Raw genomic sequence first — 19176 nt, 5'->3', positions numbered from 1 at the left:
GAAAATCGTGCACCTCAACATTATCACATATGCAATCTGCATTTTGCAAGGAAAATAAAACATACCTGATGTGTACACCATGCAGCAGGAATGCAGAATGGGGAGGGATCCAGGCTCGCCGGTTGAGTCAGCAAAGCGTCCCCCCAAGATGCACGTCTGATGACGGCAGATGCAAGAGATGGAGCCCGACCGCCGACCAATCAACACCTATCTGTCTGCACAAGCATGTTAGCATAATGTGGGCTGCATGGGATTGGATTGAGCTGTTTAAAAATACCACCACCTATCCGGCACGTACCTCCTCCAATAAAACCAAATTATTCATGCAAAAAAAAACAAAAAGGGGGGGGGGCTTTAATCAAACCTCCCAATTAAAGCTTTTTGATATACACTATATTGCCAAAAGTATTTGGCCACCTGCCTTTACTCACATATGAACTTGAAGTGCCATCCCATGGAATTGTCCAAAATGTTTTGGTATCCTGGAGCATTCAAACTTCCTTTCACTGGAACTAAGGAGCCAAGCCCGACTCCTGAAAAACCAACCTCACACCATAATACCTCCACCAAATTTCACACTCGGCACAATGCAGTCCAAAATGTAGCGTTCTCCTGGCAACCTCCAAATCCAGACTCGTCCATCAGATTGCCAGATAGAAACGTGTGATCCATCACTTCAGAGAAGGTGTCTCCACTGTTCTAGAGTCCAGTGGCGACGTGCTTTACACCACTGCATCCAACGCTTTTCATTGGACTTGGTGATGTATGGCTTAGATGCAGCTGTCGGCCTTGGAAACCCATTCCATGAAGCTCTCTGCTACTGTACGATGGCTAATTGAAGGTCACATGAAGTTTGGAGCTCTGTAGCAACTGACTGTGCAGAAAGTCTTTGCACTATGTGCTTCAGCATCCGCTGACCCCTCTCTGTCAGTTTACGTGGCCTACCACTTGGCGGTTGACTTGCTATTGCTCCCAAACTCTTCACTTTTCTTATAATAAAGTTGACTTTGGAATATTTAGCAGCGAGGAAATTTCACGACTAGATTTGTTGCACAGACAGTTCCGGGCTGGAAATCACTGAGAGCGGCCCATTCTTTCAAATTGACTATCGATTGATAATACCAGGTGAGGCCCTGCGATGAGGGGCGACTTGTCCAGGGTGTACCCCGCCTTCCGCCCGAATGCAGCTGAGGTAGACTCCAGCGCCCCCCGCGACCCCAAAAGGGACAAGCGGTAGAAAATGGATGGATGGAATACCAGGTGATAATACCGAGCAGCACTGTGGAACAGGGGTTAGTGCATGTGCCTCACAATACGAAGGTCCTGGGTTTGATCCCCAGGCTCGGGGTCTTTCTGTGTGGAGTGTGCATGTTCTACCCATGACTGCGTGGGTTCCCTCCGGGTACTCCGGCTTCCTCCCACCTCCAAAGCCATGCACCTGGGGATAGGTTGATTGGCAACACTAAATTGGCCCTAGTGTGTGAATGTGAGTGTGAATGTTGTCTGTCTATCCGTGTTTGCCCTGCGATGAGGTGGCGACTTGTCCAGGGTGTACGCCGCCTTCCATCCGAATGCAGCTGAAATAGGCTCCAGCACAACATTTTTGGCTTAAATTAAGTATTTTCAAGCATGCAAATGACTAGACAAACTAAAAACATCAATACTACAGTAGTATTGGCCACTAGATGAGACCAAACAAATCAGAATGCGCTGTTCAGTATCGTGGCCACTGATTGGCTCAACCACAGGAAGCATTACTATAACCAAGGTGACTAAAGAGTGTTATTTCATGTCTCGAGGGCTCTAATACTTGTTTTAAAAAAATTATTTAGAAGGTAGTATACAGGTTTGTTGTGCTTGGGCCATGACAATATCCGATGTATAATGAATAATTCCTACTTTGCGGAAATTATCTTATTTTGGTATAGGTCCAGAACCAAAAGGGATGACTGTACACACACACACACACACACACACACACACACACACACACACACACACACACACACACACACACACACACACACACACACACACATACACACACACACACATACATCTACATCTCATATATATATATATATATATATATATATATATATATATATATATATATATATATATATATATATATACTGTATATACACACACACATATATATATATATATATATATATATATATATATATATATATATATATATATATATATATATATATATACATATACATATACTGTATACATACATACATACATATGTACATATACATATGCATATATATATATATATATATATATATATATATATATATATATATATATATATATATATATATATATATATATACTCTCGGGATAGCGGGGGTGCTGGAGCCTCTCCCAGCTGCATTTGTGTGCTGCCTAAATACACTTATAACAATATATAATAGGCAAACATTATCCACTATGTTTTTTCAAAACATCAAGGCATCCATTTTTTACCGCTTGTCTCTTTTGGAGAATCAATACTAGTTCTGTCAATTGATTAAATGTGTGCAATGTGTAATGATCTATTATACTTTAGAGCCCAACGCTAATATATGCCACCAGGATATTCCAATAGGGACATCTCACAGGAAAATGCCTAGTTCAGCCCCCCCTGTATGCAAAATATACTTTAAAGTGTCAACATCAGTAGATAAAAGGAATCATGTTTGTTTTCTTTTCAGTGTTATCTGGTGCCCTCTCGTGCATATAGAGTGAAATGCATTTATCTCTCAGAATCTGGACCTATTATTTCTGCTTAATATGATGCGACCCCGAAATTAGGGCAAGCGGTAGGAAATGGATGGATGGATGATGATCACTGAAAAGTGGGACACACCGATGGCTTTTCTTATGACCGTCCAAAAATACGTATTCATTATAATATTTGACAACATGTAAAGTTATTACTATTGGTAAATTGCTTTAAGTGAGCTTTAATACTGGAAAGTATATATTGTACGTTAATTTGTTCCTTTATTATATGTTTGGGTGAAATCACTTCCTGCTTCACGTGACCATTCAAATAGGTTTAGTGGCCCTCACTTGGGGACTGTGGTCCATTTTCGGATATCCAAAATGTTAGGGAGGGGTTCTTAGAGTCAAAATTCGAACACAAGCTTTATGAGTAAAGCTGTTTTTAAAACCTAAACAAAGGCAAATATATTTGTGACCTGAACTGATTGAACAGCGGAACCTTTGCGTCAACAAAACTGGCGGACCTGTTAACAATGACGGACTTCATATTTTACCTTCGCAACCTCACACTATTGGCAAAGTTTTATCTTCATAAATGTAAGTTTTTCAATACCCGACCTGTTCTTTGTGCCTTTACAAAAAAAATAGAACTTTACTTTAAAACGCTTTCTACCTCTGACAACCAGAAAACCATGAAAACTATGACGCTGTGCTCCAAATTTTAATTATTCAAGTAACTTGTGTGAGCCTATGGCTTTACATTTTCTTACAAATATATATTTTGAATTCTATTTTAGTTACTTTATTGAGTTTACAACCCCCTGGTGCTGTTTTGTACTGTTTCTTTATTTGTTTTTATTATTATTATTTATTTATTTGCTTGAATCTTGATTATAAATAAAATAAAGGTTTTAAAAATGAAAGAAAAAAGATATCCAAAATGTTAGGGAGGGGTTCTTATGAGTGAAAAAAATCGAACACAAACTTTATGAGTAAAGGTGTTTTCCAAACCTAAACAAAGACAAATATATTTGTGACCTAAACTGATAGAACAGCGGAACCTTTGCGTCATCAAAACCGGCGGACTTGTTAATGACGGACTTCCTGTTGGAAAATCTTATAAAACGTCCTTTACGCTCACTTTAGCAATACATACGCGTCAATTTGGTCTAATGTTGAGTGAATGCATCATGTTAAAAAGTAAAATAGAAAAAGCATAAACCATTGGAGAAATTAAAACTAGTTAAGATAAAACCGGAAGTCGTACAACTATCCAATCACAGCTCAGATGCAAACGTATTTGGCCGGAAGTGGACCTGTTCGAGTGAAGGTTATACTCAGCAGCAGTTTTTTGTCCAGTTTATGGATTAAAACTAATATTTACTATGTTTTAAGATTTATTACCTGTGGTTTGGAGCCCAAGCAACCGTATTAGAGTGAATACAGCCTTAAAGTTAAGGTAAGAAATATCAGTCAGCGTATTGTACTATACCATGTGGCTATCGTTTGCACTGGGAAGGTAAAGCGACAATAATCGCCTGCAAATGATATTTTAATGGGTTATACTTGATATTTTCAACATACTATATCGCGATAGTGCTCACTAAAACATAGTTGATAGAAGTCGTTTAGGGTTTATTTGCCTCTTGAACGAGGGATCGTAACAATTCACTTGTCTAGTTACTCAGCATTAATAATACAGACAAATGTTCAGTGCAAAATATGCTTAAAAATAAAAGCATCTTCTGCCACAGTTATGTCTAACAGTGGTTCACTTCGTCAGTGAAAAGTTATTATAAAAAATGTTAAAAGATAACCCCTGAAACCTTAAAGTATATGATTACTAGGACGAGGCGATGTGGCTGAAAACGGTATAGTTACTCAGCATTAATAATACAGACAAATGTTCAGTGCAAAATATGCTTAAAAATAAAAACATCTTCTGCCACAGTTATGTCTAACAGTGGTTCACTTCGTCAGTGAAAAGTTATTATAAAAAATGTTAGAAGATAACCCCTGAAACCTTAAAGTATATGATTATTAGGACGAGGCGATGTGGCTGAAAACGGTATCGCGAAATAAGTGTTTTATATTGATGGATATCGATACTTATTGATATGTTTATGACCTATGGAAAATATGGACCAGGAGAAAAAACATAAAGAAATGCAAACTTTTTTTATTTCAAATGTAACCTCCCTTTGATTATAATTGCCTCGGCTATCAGAATCAGAATCAGAATCAGCTTTATTGTCATTACGCAAGGTAACGAGATTGAGGCAAGAAAGGAAGGCAGAAAGGAAATGACATGTCAACACAACCATGGAAAACAATCAATGTAAAGACAATTCTAAAATCTCAATAAACACTTAACCTATTTAATGAAGGTGCAACAATAATGAATACATAAAAAATGCTTAATAAAAAGTAACAAAATATTACCATGTGTGAAATATATTGCTACTACGGTAAATTTTTTGTCTACTTTATACCTGCATTATCCTTTCCATTCTTACACTTTCCATCCTTTGTAATTTAGCTACTGTGTGGAACAACTTCCCTAGTGGATCATTAAAGTTTGTCTAAGTCTAAATGTGAACATAGAGAAACCTGAAAATAACTTTTTCTGCCGGTTTACTGCCAGGAAGTCACATGTAACATTTAATTTGGTCTGTTATTCCTATTCAAGTATGAAAATGAATTCATGTTTTGCAGTAATTATTATTTAAATATTATTGGACCAAATCATTGGAGCACATTTGTTGTATTTTGGCATTTATTTTATTTATACTGTCCTGCACTGGGCTGCACTATACTGTTCCTATCTGTTTCCGTACACCCGAATAGGGTACAGACGTGGGTTGGAAAAAAACTTCCATACTGTCAACATGACTATTCCTGTTTCATCCACATTTTTTTCCTTCTCTGCAGCACAAATTTTTTAGTTCTCTTTTTACTGTAACTACTCAATCGGTACCGGAAGACACACGGTCCACGCATGCGTGAAGACTTTTTCACTTTCATCAACCTGTTTTAAGGCACTTATTTTCATGCACGCAGTCACTGTTACCATGGTTTTCTTTGTTGTAATCTTTGTTTGAATAACAATATCATATACACGATTACATACAAAATAAAACGAAACATTGCTTAAGAATGCAGTATTTATTTTGAAACCATACAGAAACCTGAACGACAGCCTTAATGGGAAATAAATCAGTCTTTTTTTACTACTTAATATACATCAAATACATATATTCACAATTAGGGTTGCAAAATTCCGGGAATATTCAACGTTGGAAACTTTCCATGGGAATTAATGGGAATAAACATTGAATGCAACATGCTAGATCTTGCAGCATGATTAGCTAAAACAACCTGATTTTTTTGCAAATTCAGTTGAATTTCAACCCTTCACTGTGCATTCCTCCATCACATGTGCAGAGCATTATTCCACATGCACATTTAATTCCCAGCATGCTACACACTACAGCAGGGCTATTGAAGCCACATTAGTATTTGAGCCCAAGGACTTCATCCAGTCAGGTAAGTTTTGATGATATTACTGGGGTAAAGATATTTGATCTATGGTATTTACCGGTAAGTTTAATAGAAGTGTAATTGCTTGTTACTGTATGACTGTAGACTACTCCAGCAGACTTCCACTCAAGTTAAATGATTTTGGGGCCAATATCTTTAGCTAGCTAGGTTTATGTACCACCACAGTCTCATAATGAACCGAAAATATGTATTTGTTAGCTGTGATGCTAATTTTCTCTGTTAAATCCCATTCATTTATGCTAACAACGTTAGCGATCCGATTTACCTTTTTTGTGATCTGTAAAGTTCAACTATCAAATACTAAATCAAAACGTATACTTTCCTCTGCCTTCTGTTCTGTTATCCATTCTGTTGTCATACAAGAATGTAGGTTATAGTTTGATTTAGCATGCTGATTGAGTGTTCATTTATTCATCTAGCCTATTTCATTTGTCCATCAGTAAAATATTTTTAAAGACTACTTCAATTGTTTACCGACTATTTATATCTGTGTGTGGCATTGTGTGACAGTTTGACCACTCTCACCGGGGTGACAGTGGGGTCAATAGTATATTACAATTGTAGATTTTGGGTGCTTTGTTTCCTCTTGTTGTTGTTCACCTCATGACACTTTGGGTTGTAAATAAATGTTTGTAAACTGTTACCAACTGCGTGCCTTGCCATATTTGGTTTGAAAGTTTGGTTTGCAAAGGTTACATTACCTTCACCTGAGGCGGGGTGTGACACATTGCATTTGTGTTTTACAAGAATAAATGAAAAAACAGAGGCTTGAGAAGCTTAACTAAATGCTTTCATTTTACATTTTGAATGGGACTTTTTTTGGGGGGGGGGGGGCATTTATTTTATTCAATCAACAGTTTTTTGATGTTTGAAGTTCTGCTCACAAAAATACATTTGTATTACAAATGTTTGCATGCATGTCTGCTTATTATGACCACAAAATATTTGTCTGTATATGATGATTAGTATAAATGACCCCAAATTTCTTGTTAATTTCCATTAATTCCCATGGACTGTGTCCAACTTTAAAAAGTTAATGTACCAATGATTGTCACACACACACTAGGTGTGGCGAGATTATTGTCTGCATTTGACCCATCACCCTTGATCACCCCCTGGGAGGTGAGGGGAGCAGTGGGCAGCAGCGGTGGCCGCGCCCGGGAATCATTTTGGTGATTTAACCCCCAATTCCAACCCTTGATGCTGAGTGCCAAGCAGGGAGGTAATGGGTCCCATTTTTATAGTCTTTGGTATGACTCGGCCGGGATTTGAACTCACAACCTACCGATCTCAGGGCGGACACTCTAACCACTAGGCCACTGAGTAGGTATAATAATAATAATAATAATAATAATCAAATGGTCAATATTTTCAAACTTCCCGAGCTTAACTTCCCGTGGTAAATTTACAGAAAGTTTCCGGAAATTTACCGGAAACTTTCCACCCTTTTGCAACCCTATTCACAATACTGATCATTTAAAAGTCTACTTTTTGTCAGGTTGCAGATTAGGGCTGGGTATCGTTTAAAAATGTTTGATACCAGTACCCTTAAAATGATACCGATACCGAGTACTTAATTTGATATTAATCATGTGAAAAGAATGCAGTGGGTTGCGTAATTTTCACCACTCCTCCCCATTCAAGATTTTTAAGTGCTCAAATATTTATTAAACTGTACAAACATGTACAACAAAGTATTTTGGCTGTGTAATTAGCGAGCAAGCTAAGCTAGCATTAGCTCACATGCCCAAAACTATTTACTTGACAATACATGTTTTAACACACAAAGGATGAGTACTGTTAACATAGTAACCATTTATATATTACCTGAAGTTATTGACGGTTGAGCAGTGTCCTGTTGAGATGATGACGATGCTGGTGTAGAAGCCGTCTTTTTAAACACAGTACAGTTCTCCACCATTAAGTTTGCTCCGTGCCTGATGAGGTGTTTAATCGTATTGCTGGTATTCCCCATTTTCCCTGAAATAATTTTGCCGCATTGTATGCATTTATTTGTACCCGGCGCCACAGGCGTCTGGTACAACCATACCTTTGACCGTTTTGCTGCCGGAATCTTGGAATGATGAACAGTCAATTATGTACTTTCTTCAAACCGCTTTACCGCCTATTGTTGTTGCGGCGGTGGACCAATCACATGGCACATTGAATCGAACGTCTGCAGTGATTGGCTGCGAGCAAAACCATAGACAGTTTTTTCTTGTTCTGGGTACAAAAAAAAAAACGATTGCAGGTATCGTTTGACGGACGCAGGTTCGATACTACTTGGTATCGGGTTGTTTCGGTCGATACCTGAAAGGTATGGAGTACCGATACCCAGGCCCAGATATATATGTATGTTACAGTAAGTGCCTTGTTAAAAAATAAATAAATAAAAAAAATCCACATTTTAAAAAAGTATATCAAACAAACCATTAACGATGGGAGTCAGTGGCTAATACTCGTTTTTTTGTTTTTTTTTAAATCGACCCCTTGTTCATGTGTATATTATTGTTCCTTTTTACTCCTAAGCTATTTCTTATGCTAAACATTAAAATATCATGGAAAAGGACGTCGCAAGGCTCTGTCGTAACAAAGTGCAAGTCCAGGAAGTAATGTGATCTTCGCGCATGCGTGTACCGATTGCTTCTTCCGGTACCGATCGAGTAGTGACACTCACTCCATGCAGAGAATCAACGGCGAGGCAGCAAGATGGCACAACCAAACGTGATAGTCAATACTGTTACGCGATTGGCTGGCTGTTCTAGCGTGTCCCTCCCATTGCTCACAGATCACTTCCAGTTTTGCTGTTACAGCCCGCGAGTGCCTTTGTTCATGCAACCAACCAGGCTTCATTCTTTCATGTTTCTTCAGACTCCCCAAAAATTCTAAATATCAAACATTTTATCGAACACATTTTTTATTGATATTGAATACCTGTCTATCGCAATAAATATTGATATCATTTTATCGGCCCAGCAGTAATTATTTCAGCATTTATTTAAATTCTTCCCCTCTCATTTTCACTTCTGTCTGCTACTGTCAGCAGGTATGCCCGGTCTTTCCAATTATGCACTGCGCATGTCCCGGTTGAGCGCCCAGATCTTCGGGAATGTTGTGCGTACCACAGACTCCAGATCCATGAAGGTGGTTGATCTGTTCCGGGAGCCTCCCTTCGCCAAGAAGAAGGATGTGTATGACTGGTACCCACTACATAATGTTTACTACGCCATGACCAAGAAGCTCAGGTTCATGGGATTATTCAGGTAATTTGCATTTTGTGACAACCATTTTGGCTTTGTTGGATAAATGTAATTAGGTGACATATGCCAGAGGATATTTAGTTTAAAACGTTTAATGGAATTGTCATGTAGGTATCCTAAATTAAAATAGCTTGAAAAGGCAGCGCGACAAACAAATGGAACATTATGGTCTTTGCGACAACAAAAGTCACTTTCAATACCCATCTATTTACTGACATTACACAACCTTGATATTTATGGAGTATTTTGTGAAAATAAACTTAAGTATGCCAATGAGATCCAATATTATATTAAAAGTGAAATTAACAGGATATAACCTCTTTAAGGTTTATAATTGTAGGTGGTGATGTTGAGCTAGAGAAAAGCTTTAGCAAGTGTTGCTGTCCCGATACAACTTTTGTTTAACTTCTGATGCAATATCGGTATTGGAACCTTGACTATTGGGGAATACTGATAAAAATCAGATATGATATCAGCAAAAATCTTAGTACATACTCATATTTTGTAGTGTACAATGTTGGAAAAGGCTTGATCAAGTAAAATTACAGAACAATCAAATATATATGAAAAACTCAACTTATTACAGACTAATTCAGTCTTTAAATGGAAGTGGAATAATTTGTTTTTGGCGTCATCTAGTGGTCAGTTATTAGAGCTAAACTCAATGACAGAGTAAGTTAGATAATGCGGACATGTTTGTTACTGTAGACTTTGTATGTGTAAGTAGTATGCGACTATTTGATACTTGTTTATGTTAAAGTGTGGTGTTTCAGACTGCAATATTGTTCTATTAAGGACACTTATTACATGTGTGTCTGTTTTGTAGCTGCTAGCTCCTTGTAGTCCATAGCAGTGTCTCTTAACCATGGGGCCTCGAGCTCCTCCTACAGGGCTGCCAAAAAATATCTATTTCTCAGCTGTAGTCCATATGGACCGCAGCAGTACTCAGTCGTAATACACATTTCCACCACTTGTGGCAGTAATGATAAACAAAGTCTAAAGTTAAAATCATAGTTTCTTAAGTGCAAAAATTCTGACTAAAGTGGTGAAGCTGTATTTTAATTTGCACTTTAATTTTGACAGTTTACCGTATTTAAGAAACATGTTATTGCTGAGATAGGCTCCAGCACCCCCCGCAACCCCAAACGGGACAAGCGGTAGAAAATGGATGGATGGATGTTATTAGTAATTTAGTTAGAATTCATGCATTTTAGTACTGTGGATTATATGTAAATTTACTTGCATCAGTTTTAATGAGTGTCTTCTTTTTTAGTATATTTGATTAGTATTTATTGTTTTAATCAGCCTGACAAAAGCCTTGATAATAATCATTGTTTTCAACCTGTTAAGTTGTAACTGTTCTATAATAAGAGTGCTTTGTGTTAACATATTTTGTGGTGGAATGGATTTTTTTGATTTACATGGTTTCCTTCCTATTGGAAAACTTGCTTTGGTCAAGCTTAAAAGGGTCATATGATTTTTCTACATCTAAAACCATATCTTGTGGTCTTGTGGTTTTTGGTCAAAATTTTGCATAGATTATGTTTTACAGACCATCTTCAAGTCGCTTTCTGACTGTCTCTTCAGATGCGCCATGCAGTCTTATTTACGTGCCTCCACTTTGGCAAGTGTCTTCTCCTCGTCAGCCATGTACCGTATTTTCCGCACCATAAGCCGCCCTGGGTTATAAGCCGCGCCTTCAATGAACGGCATATTTCAAAACTTTGTCCACCTATAAGCCGCCCCGTGTTATAAGCCGCATCTAACTGCGCTAAAGGAATGTCAAAAAAACAGTCAGATAGGTCAGTCAAACTTTAATAATATATTAAAAACCAGCGTGATGTGGGCGCGTATATCAACATGGACGGAGCTGCGTGAAAAAAGCCACCCGGCCTCTTCGCGTAAACTTACCTTAACCACTCGCTCATCTTTTCTTCATCCATCCATCCCTTCGAGTTAGCTTTTATGATGACGCCGGCTGGAAAGGTCTCTTTTGGCAAGGTCTTCCTTTTGAATATCACCATGGGTGGAAGTTTCTGGCCATTAGCATGGCAAGCTAGAACCACAGTGAAGGATGACTTCTCATTCCCTGTGGTGCGAATATTCACTGTACGTGCTCCCGTTGTATCCACAGTGCGGTTCACAGGAATATCAAAAGTCAGTGGAACCTCGTCCATGTTGATAATGTTCTCTGGCCGGATCTTTTTTTCAGCTATCTTGTTTTTACAATATGCACGGAAAGTAGCCAGCTTTTCTTGAAAGTCTTTAGGCAGTTGCTGTGAAATAGTAGTCCGTGTGCGGATGGAGAGATTGCGTCTTTTCATGAACCGGAAACCTGTCGCTTAGTAGGAGCCATTTTGTGGTCTTTACAGATGTAAACACACAAAGGAAATGAAACGTAATATCCGCGCGCTTCTTCTTCTTCTACGCGGGCGGGTGGTTGCTTACAGTAGAAGAAGAAGCGCTTCCTGTTCTATGGGGGCGGGTGCTTACCTTGGCGGTTGCTTGCGTAGAAGAAGAAGCACTTACTCTTCTACGGGGAAAAAAGATGGCGGCTGTTTACCGTAGTTGCGAGACCGAAACTTTATGAAAATGAATCTTAATATTAATCCATATATAAAGTGCACCGGGTTATAAGCCGCACTGTCAGCTTTTGAGTAAATTTGTGGTTTTTAGGTGCGGCTAATAGTGCGGAAAATACGGTAGTAGTTTTGTGTGTTGGCGTATATTGACAGATGTAAGTTAGAACTGTACGCTATTTTGTATTAGAAATGCCAACAGCAGAGGATGCATGTGCATGTACGAGCCAGTCTGCCTTACAATAAGAGAGGATAGCGAAAAAAGGAGCTTGACTCCAGCGTCGGACTACAATGGCAGACTCGCGCAAAGATCTTTGGGTATATTCTCGCATATATAGAGATGTCCGCTGACGGCACAGGACAGAGCAAATTCCAAACGGCTCGATGGAGGAAGTATGAAGGAAGGCAAGCCTATTTTATATAGACCTCCACAATGTCTCCACGGTTAGATTTCAAATTTTCGTGACTTATGCAGATCCCAAATACACAAAAACATGACCATCAGTTCAGAAAAGTTGGTTTTGTATATTGGCCAGGGTACCACTGTACATGTATTTAAAGACAAATATTTCAGTTATTTGTGTTACTTATCAGTATAAACATTTCAGCTTTTTATCATTACATTGTCTTTTAGCTATATGTTTCCTTTTTGCTCTATTTTTAATTATTAATTTAACTCTGCAATGTGCCACTGGCCCAGCAAATGTTTTGCAGTGGTCCGCAAACTAACCTCGGGCTGTTAAAAAAATGACAGGAAAATGTCTACATGCTCTGTCTTAGCACTATCGCTAGGCATGCTTATGGAGTTGTTCTCCACGCTTCCACACTTCACCTTTCACAGTGGTGCTAATGCACACGCCGCGCTTGTGCCCTGTATGGCTGGATCGCTGCTCAAATGGCAAATACTGCGCCTTTTATGACCACTTGTATTTAATGCAGTGGTTCTTAACCTTGTTGGAGGTACCGAACCCCACCAGTTTCATATGCGCATTCACCGATCCCTTCTTTAGTGAAAAATAAAATATTTTTTTTCTCAAATTCAAGACAAAGTTATGTTTTTTTTACTGGTGCACAAAATGAACTGTGCATGAACATCACCTTGTTCAAAGAACAAAACCAACACAGTGCATGAACTCACAACAAATTACACACCTGCGAATCAGATGGAAAATTAGAGGGAACATTATTTGGGGGTATCCATAATACGGTGATAGGGAGAAGTTTTTATTTACACGATGAGTCGGGTGTGTCTTGACCTCCGCGGCGGAGGCTCTGCGGAACCCCTGAAGCCGACTCACAGAACCCCTAGGGTTCGATCGAACCCAGGTTAAGAACCACTGATTTAATGCATGATGCAAGACACACTTCCTGTTGCACACAATTATTTTGCGGCTGTCCAAATGTATTTGTTGTGAAATAAGTATAGGAAATTGTAGTCTGTTCTACTGCAAACTGATACCAATTATTTAAAGGGGAACATTATCACCAGACCTATGTAAGCGTCAATATATACCTTGATGTTGCAGAAAAAGACCATATATTTTTTTAACCGATTTCCGAACTCTAAATCGGTGAATTTTGGCGAATTAAACGCCTTTCTATTATTCGCTCTCGGAGCGATGACGTCACAACGTGACATCACATCGGGAAGCAATCCGCCATTTTCTCAAACACCGAGTCAAATCAGCTCTGTTATTTTCCATTTTTTCGACTGTTTTCCGTACCTTGGAGACATTAGGGCTGAAACGACGCGTCGACGTAGTCGACGTCATCGGTTACGTAAATACGTCGAGGACGTTTTTGTTCGTCGACGCGTCGCATATTTACGTCACACTACCGTCATGGCGGAGCGCAAAGCAGACGATGCGAGCGGTGCGAGCGAGGGGAAAAAAGCACGTCAAAAGTGTGGGAGTAATTCAATAAACGGCCTAAGAAGAAACGCTACTTTTACTCCGCTACTTTTATCTACATTCAGCTCGCTACTCGCTACTAATTTTTATCGATCTGTTAATGCACGCTTTGTTTGTTTTGGTCTGTCAGACAGACCTTCATAGTGCCTGCCTTACTGGTGACGTTTCACTTCGTTCCACCAATCAGATGCAGTCACTGGTGACGTTGGACCAATCAAACAGAGCCAGGGGTCACATGACCTGACTGGCTCGAAGCTAACTTCGGGTGTTACCATTTAGTGGTCAATTGTATGGAATATGCACTGTACTGTGCAATCTACTAATAAAAGTTCCAATCAATCAATCAAAAGTGTGAAGGAAAAAAGACCCTTTTTTTATTTCAACCGTAAAGACTGACTGCACAGTTCCTGTCTTCACAATAAAAGTCCCGCTCCATCGCGCCTGCGCTTTCAAAATAAGAGTCTCCGAAAGCCAGCGCAAACAAGCTAGCAAGCTACGGAGTTTGCCGCCAATGTATTTCTTGTAAAGGGTATAAAAACGAATATGGAAGGTGGACAAATAAGATGCCAAATAACAACCACTTTCATGTGGTATTAGACAGAAAGGAGGAACTTTTTTTCTCCTCCATTTGAAAACATGGACGTTACCAGCACTACTTCCTGATTCCAATCAATGCAAGTCATCAGAATCAGGTAATACACCAACTTATATTCTTGTCTTCATGAAAGAAAGGAATCTATATGTTAAACATGCATGTATATTCATTAAAACACCTTTAACATGTAAACAAAAACGGCAAAATAAATAAATATAAATTATATACTGTATATATCAATGTATGTATATATATATGTGTGTGTGTGTGTGTGTGTGTGTGTGTGTGTGTGTGTGTGTGTGTGTGTGTGTGTGTGTGTGTGTATATATATATACACATATATATATATATATATATGATATGTGTGTTTATGTTACTCAGTACTTGAGTAGTTTTTTCCACAACATACTTTTTACTTTTACTCAAGTAAATATTTGGGTGACTACTCCTTACTTTTACTTGAGTAATAAAGTAACAGTACTCTTACTTGAGTACAATTTCTGGCTACTCTACCCACCTCTGCTAATAATGTTGTTGTATGCACACTGTGTCGAGCGGAAATGGCCTATCATAGCAGCACAACGGCAGCGTTCTTGCCATCACCATCAACTAGTCAATCGTCCGCGTGAGTATACGTTGTCATCATTACACAAAAACATGAATGTGTCATTTGTATCTGCGTTGTAAATTCATAAACTAAAGCACCGTTTCGCTCTGAGAGGAGCGTTTGGCGTGCCTGTTCAGTGTTTACAAAGACGCGCTCCTCTTTAACGCTAACGTTAATTAGTTGTGCAAATACCTTTTACAACATTAACAATTACGTATACTATGTACAAACGAACAATTAACTTTCACTTTAATCATACTATCATTGTTGTGTTATTAAGCAAAATAAGCAAAAGTTTTACTTTTGTTGAAATGTTTACACTGTTGTTACAGAATATTTCGTTTTGCACTTTTTTGTATTGGATGTTTATCTTTATTTTTGCACATTTTAGCAAATAAGCAATACTTTTACTTTTGTTGAAATGTTTACACTGTTGTTACAGAATATTTCCGTTTTGCACTTTTTTTAATTGGATGTTTATCTTTATTTTTGCACATTTTAAAGCAAAATAAGCAATACTTTTACTTTTGAAATGCTTATACTATTGCAGAATATTAAGATTTGCACTGGATGTTTACTTTTATATTTGCACATTAAAAGCAAATAAGCTACTTTTAGTTTTGTTAAATGTTTACATTGTTACAGAATATTTTGTCATGTTGTTGTCAATGTTGACTGAGTGGCCATACTTTTTTGTTTGTAAATAAAAGCCATGCCTTTTGAAAAAACTGGCCTACATTTATTTTTTCATCTTCATTTTAAATAAAAAAAATAATCGGTAAAAGGAAAAATAATCTATAGATTAATCGAAAAAATAATCTATAGATTAACCGATTAATCGAAAAAAATAATCTATAGATTAATCGATAGAAAAATAATCGTTAGCTGCAGCCTTAGGAGACATCATGCCTCGTCGGTGTGTTGTCGAAGGGTGTAACAACACGAACGGGGACGGATTCAAGTTGCACCAGTGGCCCAAAGATGCGAAAGTGGCAAGAAATTGGACGTTTGTTCCGCACACTTTACCGACGAAAGCTATGCTACGACAGAGATGGCAAGAATGTGTGGATATCCTGCGACACTCAAAGCAGATGCATTTCCAACGATAAAGTCAAAGAAATCTGCCGCCAGACCCCCATTGAATCTGCCGGAGTGTGTGAGCAATTCAGGGACACAGGACCTCGGTAGCACGGCAAGCAATGGCGGCAGTTTGTTCCCGCAGACGAGCGAGCTAAACCCCCTGGATGTCTTGGCTCACACCGTCCCTTATGCCACCGAAGATGATCAAGAGAATATCGACCCTAGCTTCCCTGGCCTGCTGACATCAACTCCAAAACTGGACAGAGCAGCTTTCAGGAAAAGAGAGCGGATGAGGGTATGTCTCCAGAATATATTAATTGATGAAAATTGGGCTGTCTGCACTCTCAAAGTGCATGTTGTTGCCAAATGTATTTCATATGCTGTAAACCTAGTTCATAGTTGTTAGTTTCCTTTAATGCCAAACAAACATACCAATCGTTGGTTAGAAGGCGATCGCCAAATTCGTCCTCGCTTTCTCCCGTGTCGCTGGCTGTTGTGTCGTTTTCGTCGGTTTCGCTTGCATACAGTTCAAACCGATATGGCTCATTAGCTTCAGTTTCTTCTTCAATTTCGTTTTCGCTACCTGCCTCCACACTACTATCTGTTTCAATACATGCGTAATCTGTTGAATCGCTTAAGCCGCTGAAATCCGAGTCTGAATCCGAGCTAATGTCGCTATAGCTTGCTGTTCTATGCGACATGTTTGTTTGTTTTGGCATCACTATGTGACGTCACAGGAAAATGGACGGGTGTATATAACGATGGTTAAAATCAGGCACTTTGAAGCTTTTTTTAGAGATATTGCGTGATGGGTAAAATTTTGAAAAAAACTTTGAAAAATAAAATAAGCCACTGGGAACTGATTTTTAATGGTTTTAACCCTTCTGAAATTGTGATAATGTTCCCCTTTAAACGTTTAAACATCTGTTTACACGTCTCCTTTCACTGGTTTGTAGGGATGAGCATGAGGATTTCAAAGAGGAGATGCGTCGCCTGAGGAAGCTGCGAGGGAAAGGCGTACCAAAGAAGGGAGAGGGCAAGAGAGCAACCAAGAAGAAATGAGCCGCAACATTCATGCCTAAAACAGGACTATTCACACAGTCATTTGTTTTATGCTGTGACTTCATCAACAAGTTTGTTAATGGTTATGAAAAGGAAAATGCTGATTACAGTAAAAAATAAACAATGAGTCCCTTTTGTAAATGTTTTCTGCGGCAAAAAAAATGTGGTGTTTGTTTTCCATCCATCCATCTTCTGCTTATCTGAGGTCGGGTCGCAGGGTCAGCAGCATAGGCAGAGAGGCCCAGACTTCCCTCTCCCCAGCCACTTTGTCCAGCCGGAAGACATAGTTTCCCCAAGCTGTCATGGGTCTTCCTTGTGGCCTCCTACTGGTCGGACGTGTCCTAAACACTGTCCTAGGGAGGCGTTCGGGGGAATCTCCTCATCTGGCTCCTCGATGTGGAGGAGCTCCATTACTTTGAGCTCCTCCCGAATGAATGGTTTGTTTCACCATACAAAAATGTTTCATGAAGAAATGATGCTGTACTTTACATTTGTTTTTGTAAATATAAAACATTCATGGACAAATATTTTGTATCATTAAAAATAAAAGTAAAACTAAATACTGATGTATTAAACCATTACAGAAAGTAGAGAAAAAAATGTATACCTGTTTTTTTTATCAAGTTAATACAGGACCAGTTTGCCCAGCTCCAATTCTAATATCTAAATTATCATTGAATAATCTTATTTTTGCCTTAAAATTTGTTAATTATATTAGCAAAAAAAATACAGAACAAATAGGCAAACAAAACACAAATTAATGTGTTTAAAATTATCATTGGAAGGATACTAACAAAATATAACACTTACTCTTATTACATGCAATTGTTTGTATGAAATAAAGTCGATTGTGCAAAAAAAATAGGTTACCTCTCATTCAAATACCCCAAATCAACATATTGTCTGGAAACCATATGATTATATATGAATATAAAAGGGCTGTGCAGTCGTGGGAGACTGGTGAGGCATGAACAACCAATTAATCAAAGTTTATTCATATAGCTCGTAATCACAAGTGCTTCTAAGGGTTGCACAAACCACAACGACGTCCCCTAAACTGAACCTACATCCGGACAAGAAAAAACCCAAAATGTGAAGAAAAAATAAAAACACCCCCCAGGCTGCAATAGATGCCAAGTTCAGTTCATGTACAGTTATTAAATTATTCATGATAATGTGAGAGTCCAGTCCATTGCAAGGTTATCAGAGGGTTGTAGAAGAGTGGTCCACCCCGGGTCACGACTTTGAACAGCTAGCGCAACCTCCCGACTGGTACCTCTCCAGGAATTGTCCGTGGCCACCTGATAACTTCTCAATGCAGGAGAGGAGCGTCAGGTCAACTGGTCTAAAACAGAGTCTATATTAAAGCGGAAGCTGCAGTTTTTTGGGAATTTTGCCTATCGCCGAATGCAGCTGAGATAGGCTCCAGGACCCCCGCAACCCCAAAAGGGACAAGCGGTACAAAATGGATGGATGGAGGGTTTACAACAGAGGTGGGAAAACGTTTTGGCTCAGGAGCCACATTAGTTTTCAACATTTAACAGGAGGGCCGGGCGAGCACATGGTGCACTTTAAAGCATAATATATCTGTTGGAACTAAGAGTAGACTTCTCAGACATGGGCTATTGATATATAATGCATCTATTTTCAACAATTTAATATCAGAACATCAAAGAAACATAAAAATGGTATTACAGGGTTAACACTTTCATTCTCTTTTTAATGGAAGCAGTGTTGTTGATCACTCTTTTTTTGTCAGTTGTGTGGTGGTAATTCTCAAAACAGATCTTTGCTCACTTCT

The 19176-nt window shown here is 38.6% G+C and overlaps 1 protein-coding gene across 6 annotated transcripts; it reads left to right on the top strand.

Moving 5' to 3' along the window:
- The first annotated feature begins 3111 nt into the window (after positions 1-3111).
- mrps33 (mitochondrial ribosomal protein S33) lies at positions 3112-17941 on the top strand. Of its 6 annotated transcripts, none has more exons than XM_061959040.2 (4): positions 3985-4051; positions 4117-4180; positions 9329-9545; positions 17270-17915. In XM_061959040.2, the coding sequence occupies exons 3-4, from the start codon at positions 9331-9333 to the stop codon at positions 17373-17375; spliced, it is 321 nt and encodes a 106-aa protein (XP_061815024.1). In that variant the 5' UTR covers positions 3985-4051; positions 4117-4180; positions 9329-9330; the 3' UTR covers positions 17376-17915. The 6 variants fall into 6 exon arrangements, with proteins under 6 accessions (XP_061815019.1, XP_061815018.1, XP_061815024.1 ...); XM_061959038.2 differs by having other exon boundaries at positions 4027-4051; positions 9326-9545; positions 17270-17938; XM_061959035.2 differs by lacking the exons at positions 3985-4051; positions 4117-4180 and adding an exon at positions 3112-3318 and having other exon boundaries at positions 17270-17941.
- The last annotated feature ends 1235 nt before the right edge of the window (positions 17942-19176 follow it).

This window comes from Nerophis lumbriciformis, linkage group LG05 (assembly GCF_033978685.3).
Source record: "Nerophis lumbriciformis linkage group LG05, RoL_Nlum_v2.1, whole genome shotgun sequence".
In the NCBI taxonomy this organism is placed as follows: domain Eukaryota; kingdom Metazoa; phylum Chordata; class Actinopteri; order Syngnathiformes; family Syngnathidae; genus Nerophis; species Nerophis lumbriciformis.
This window is presented reverse-complemented; position numbering and strand designations above follow the sequence as displayed.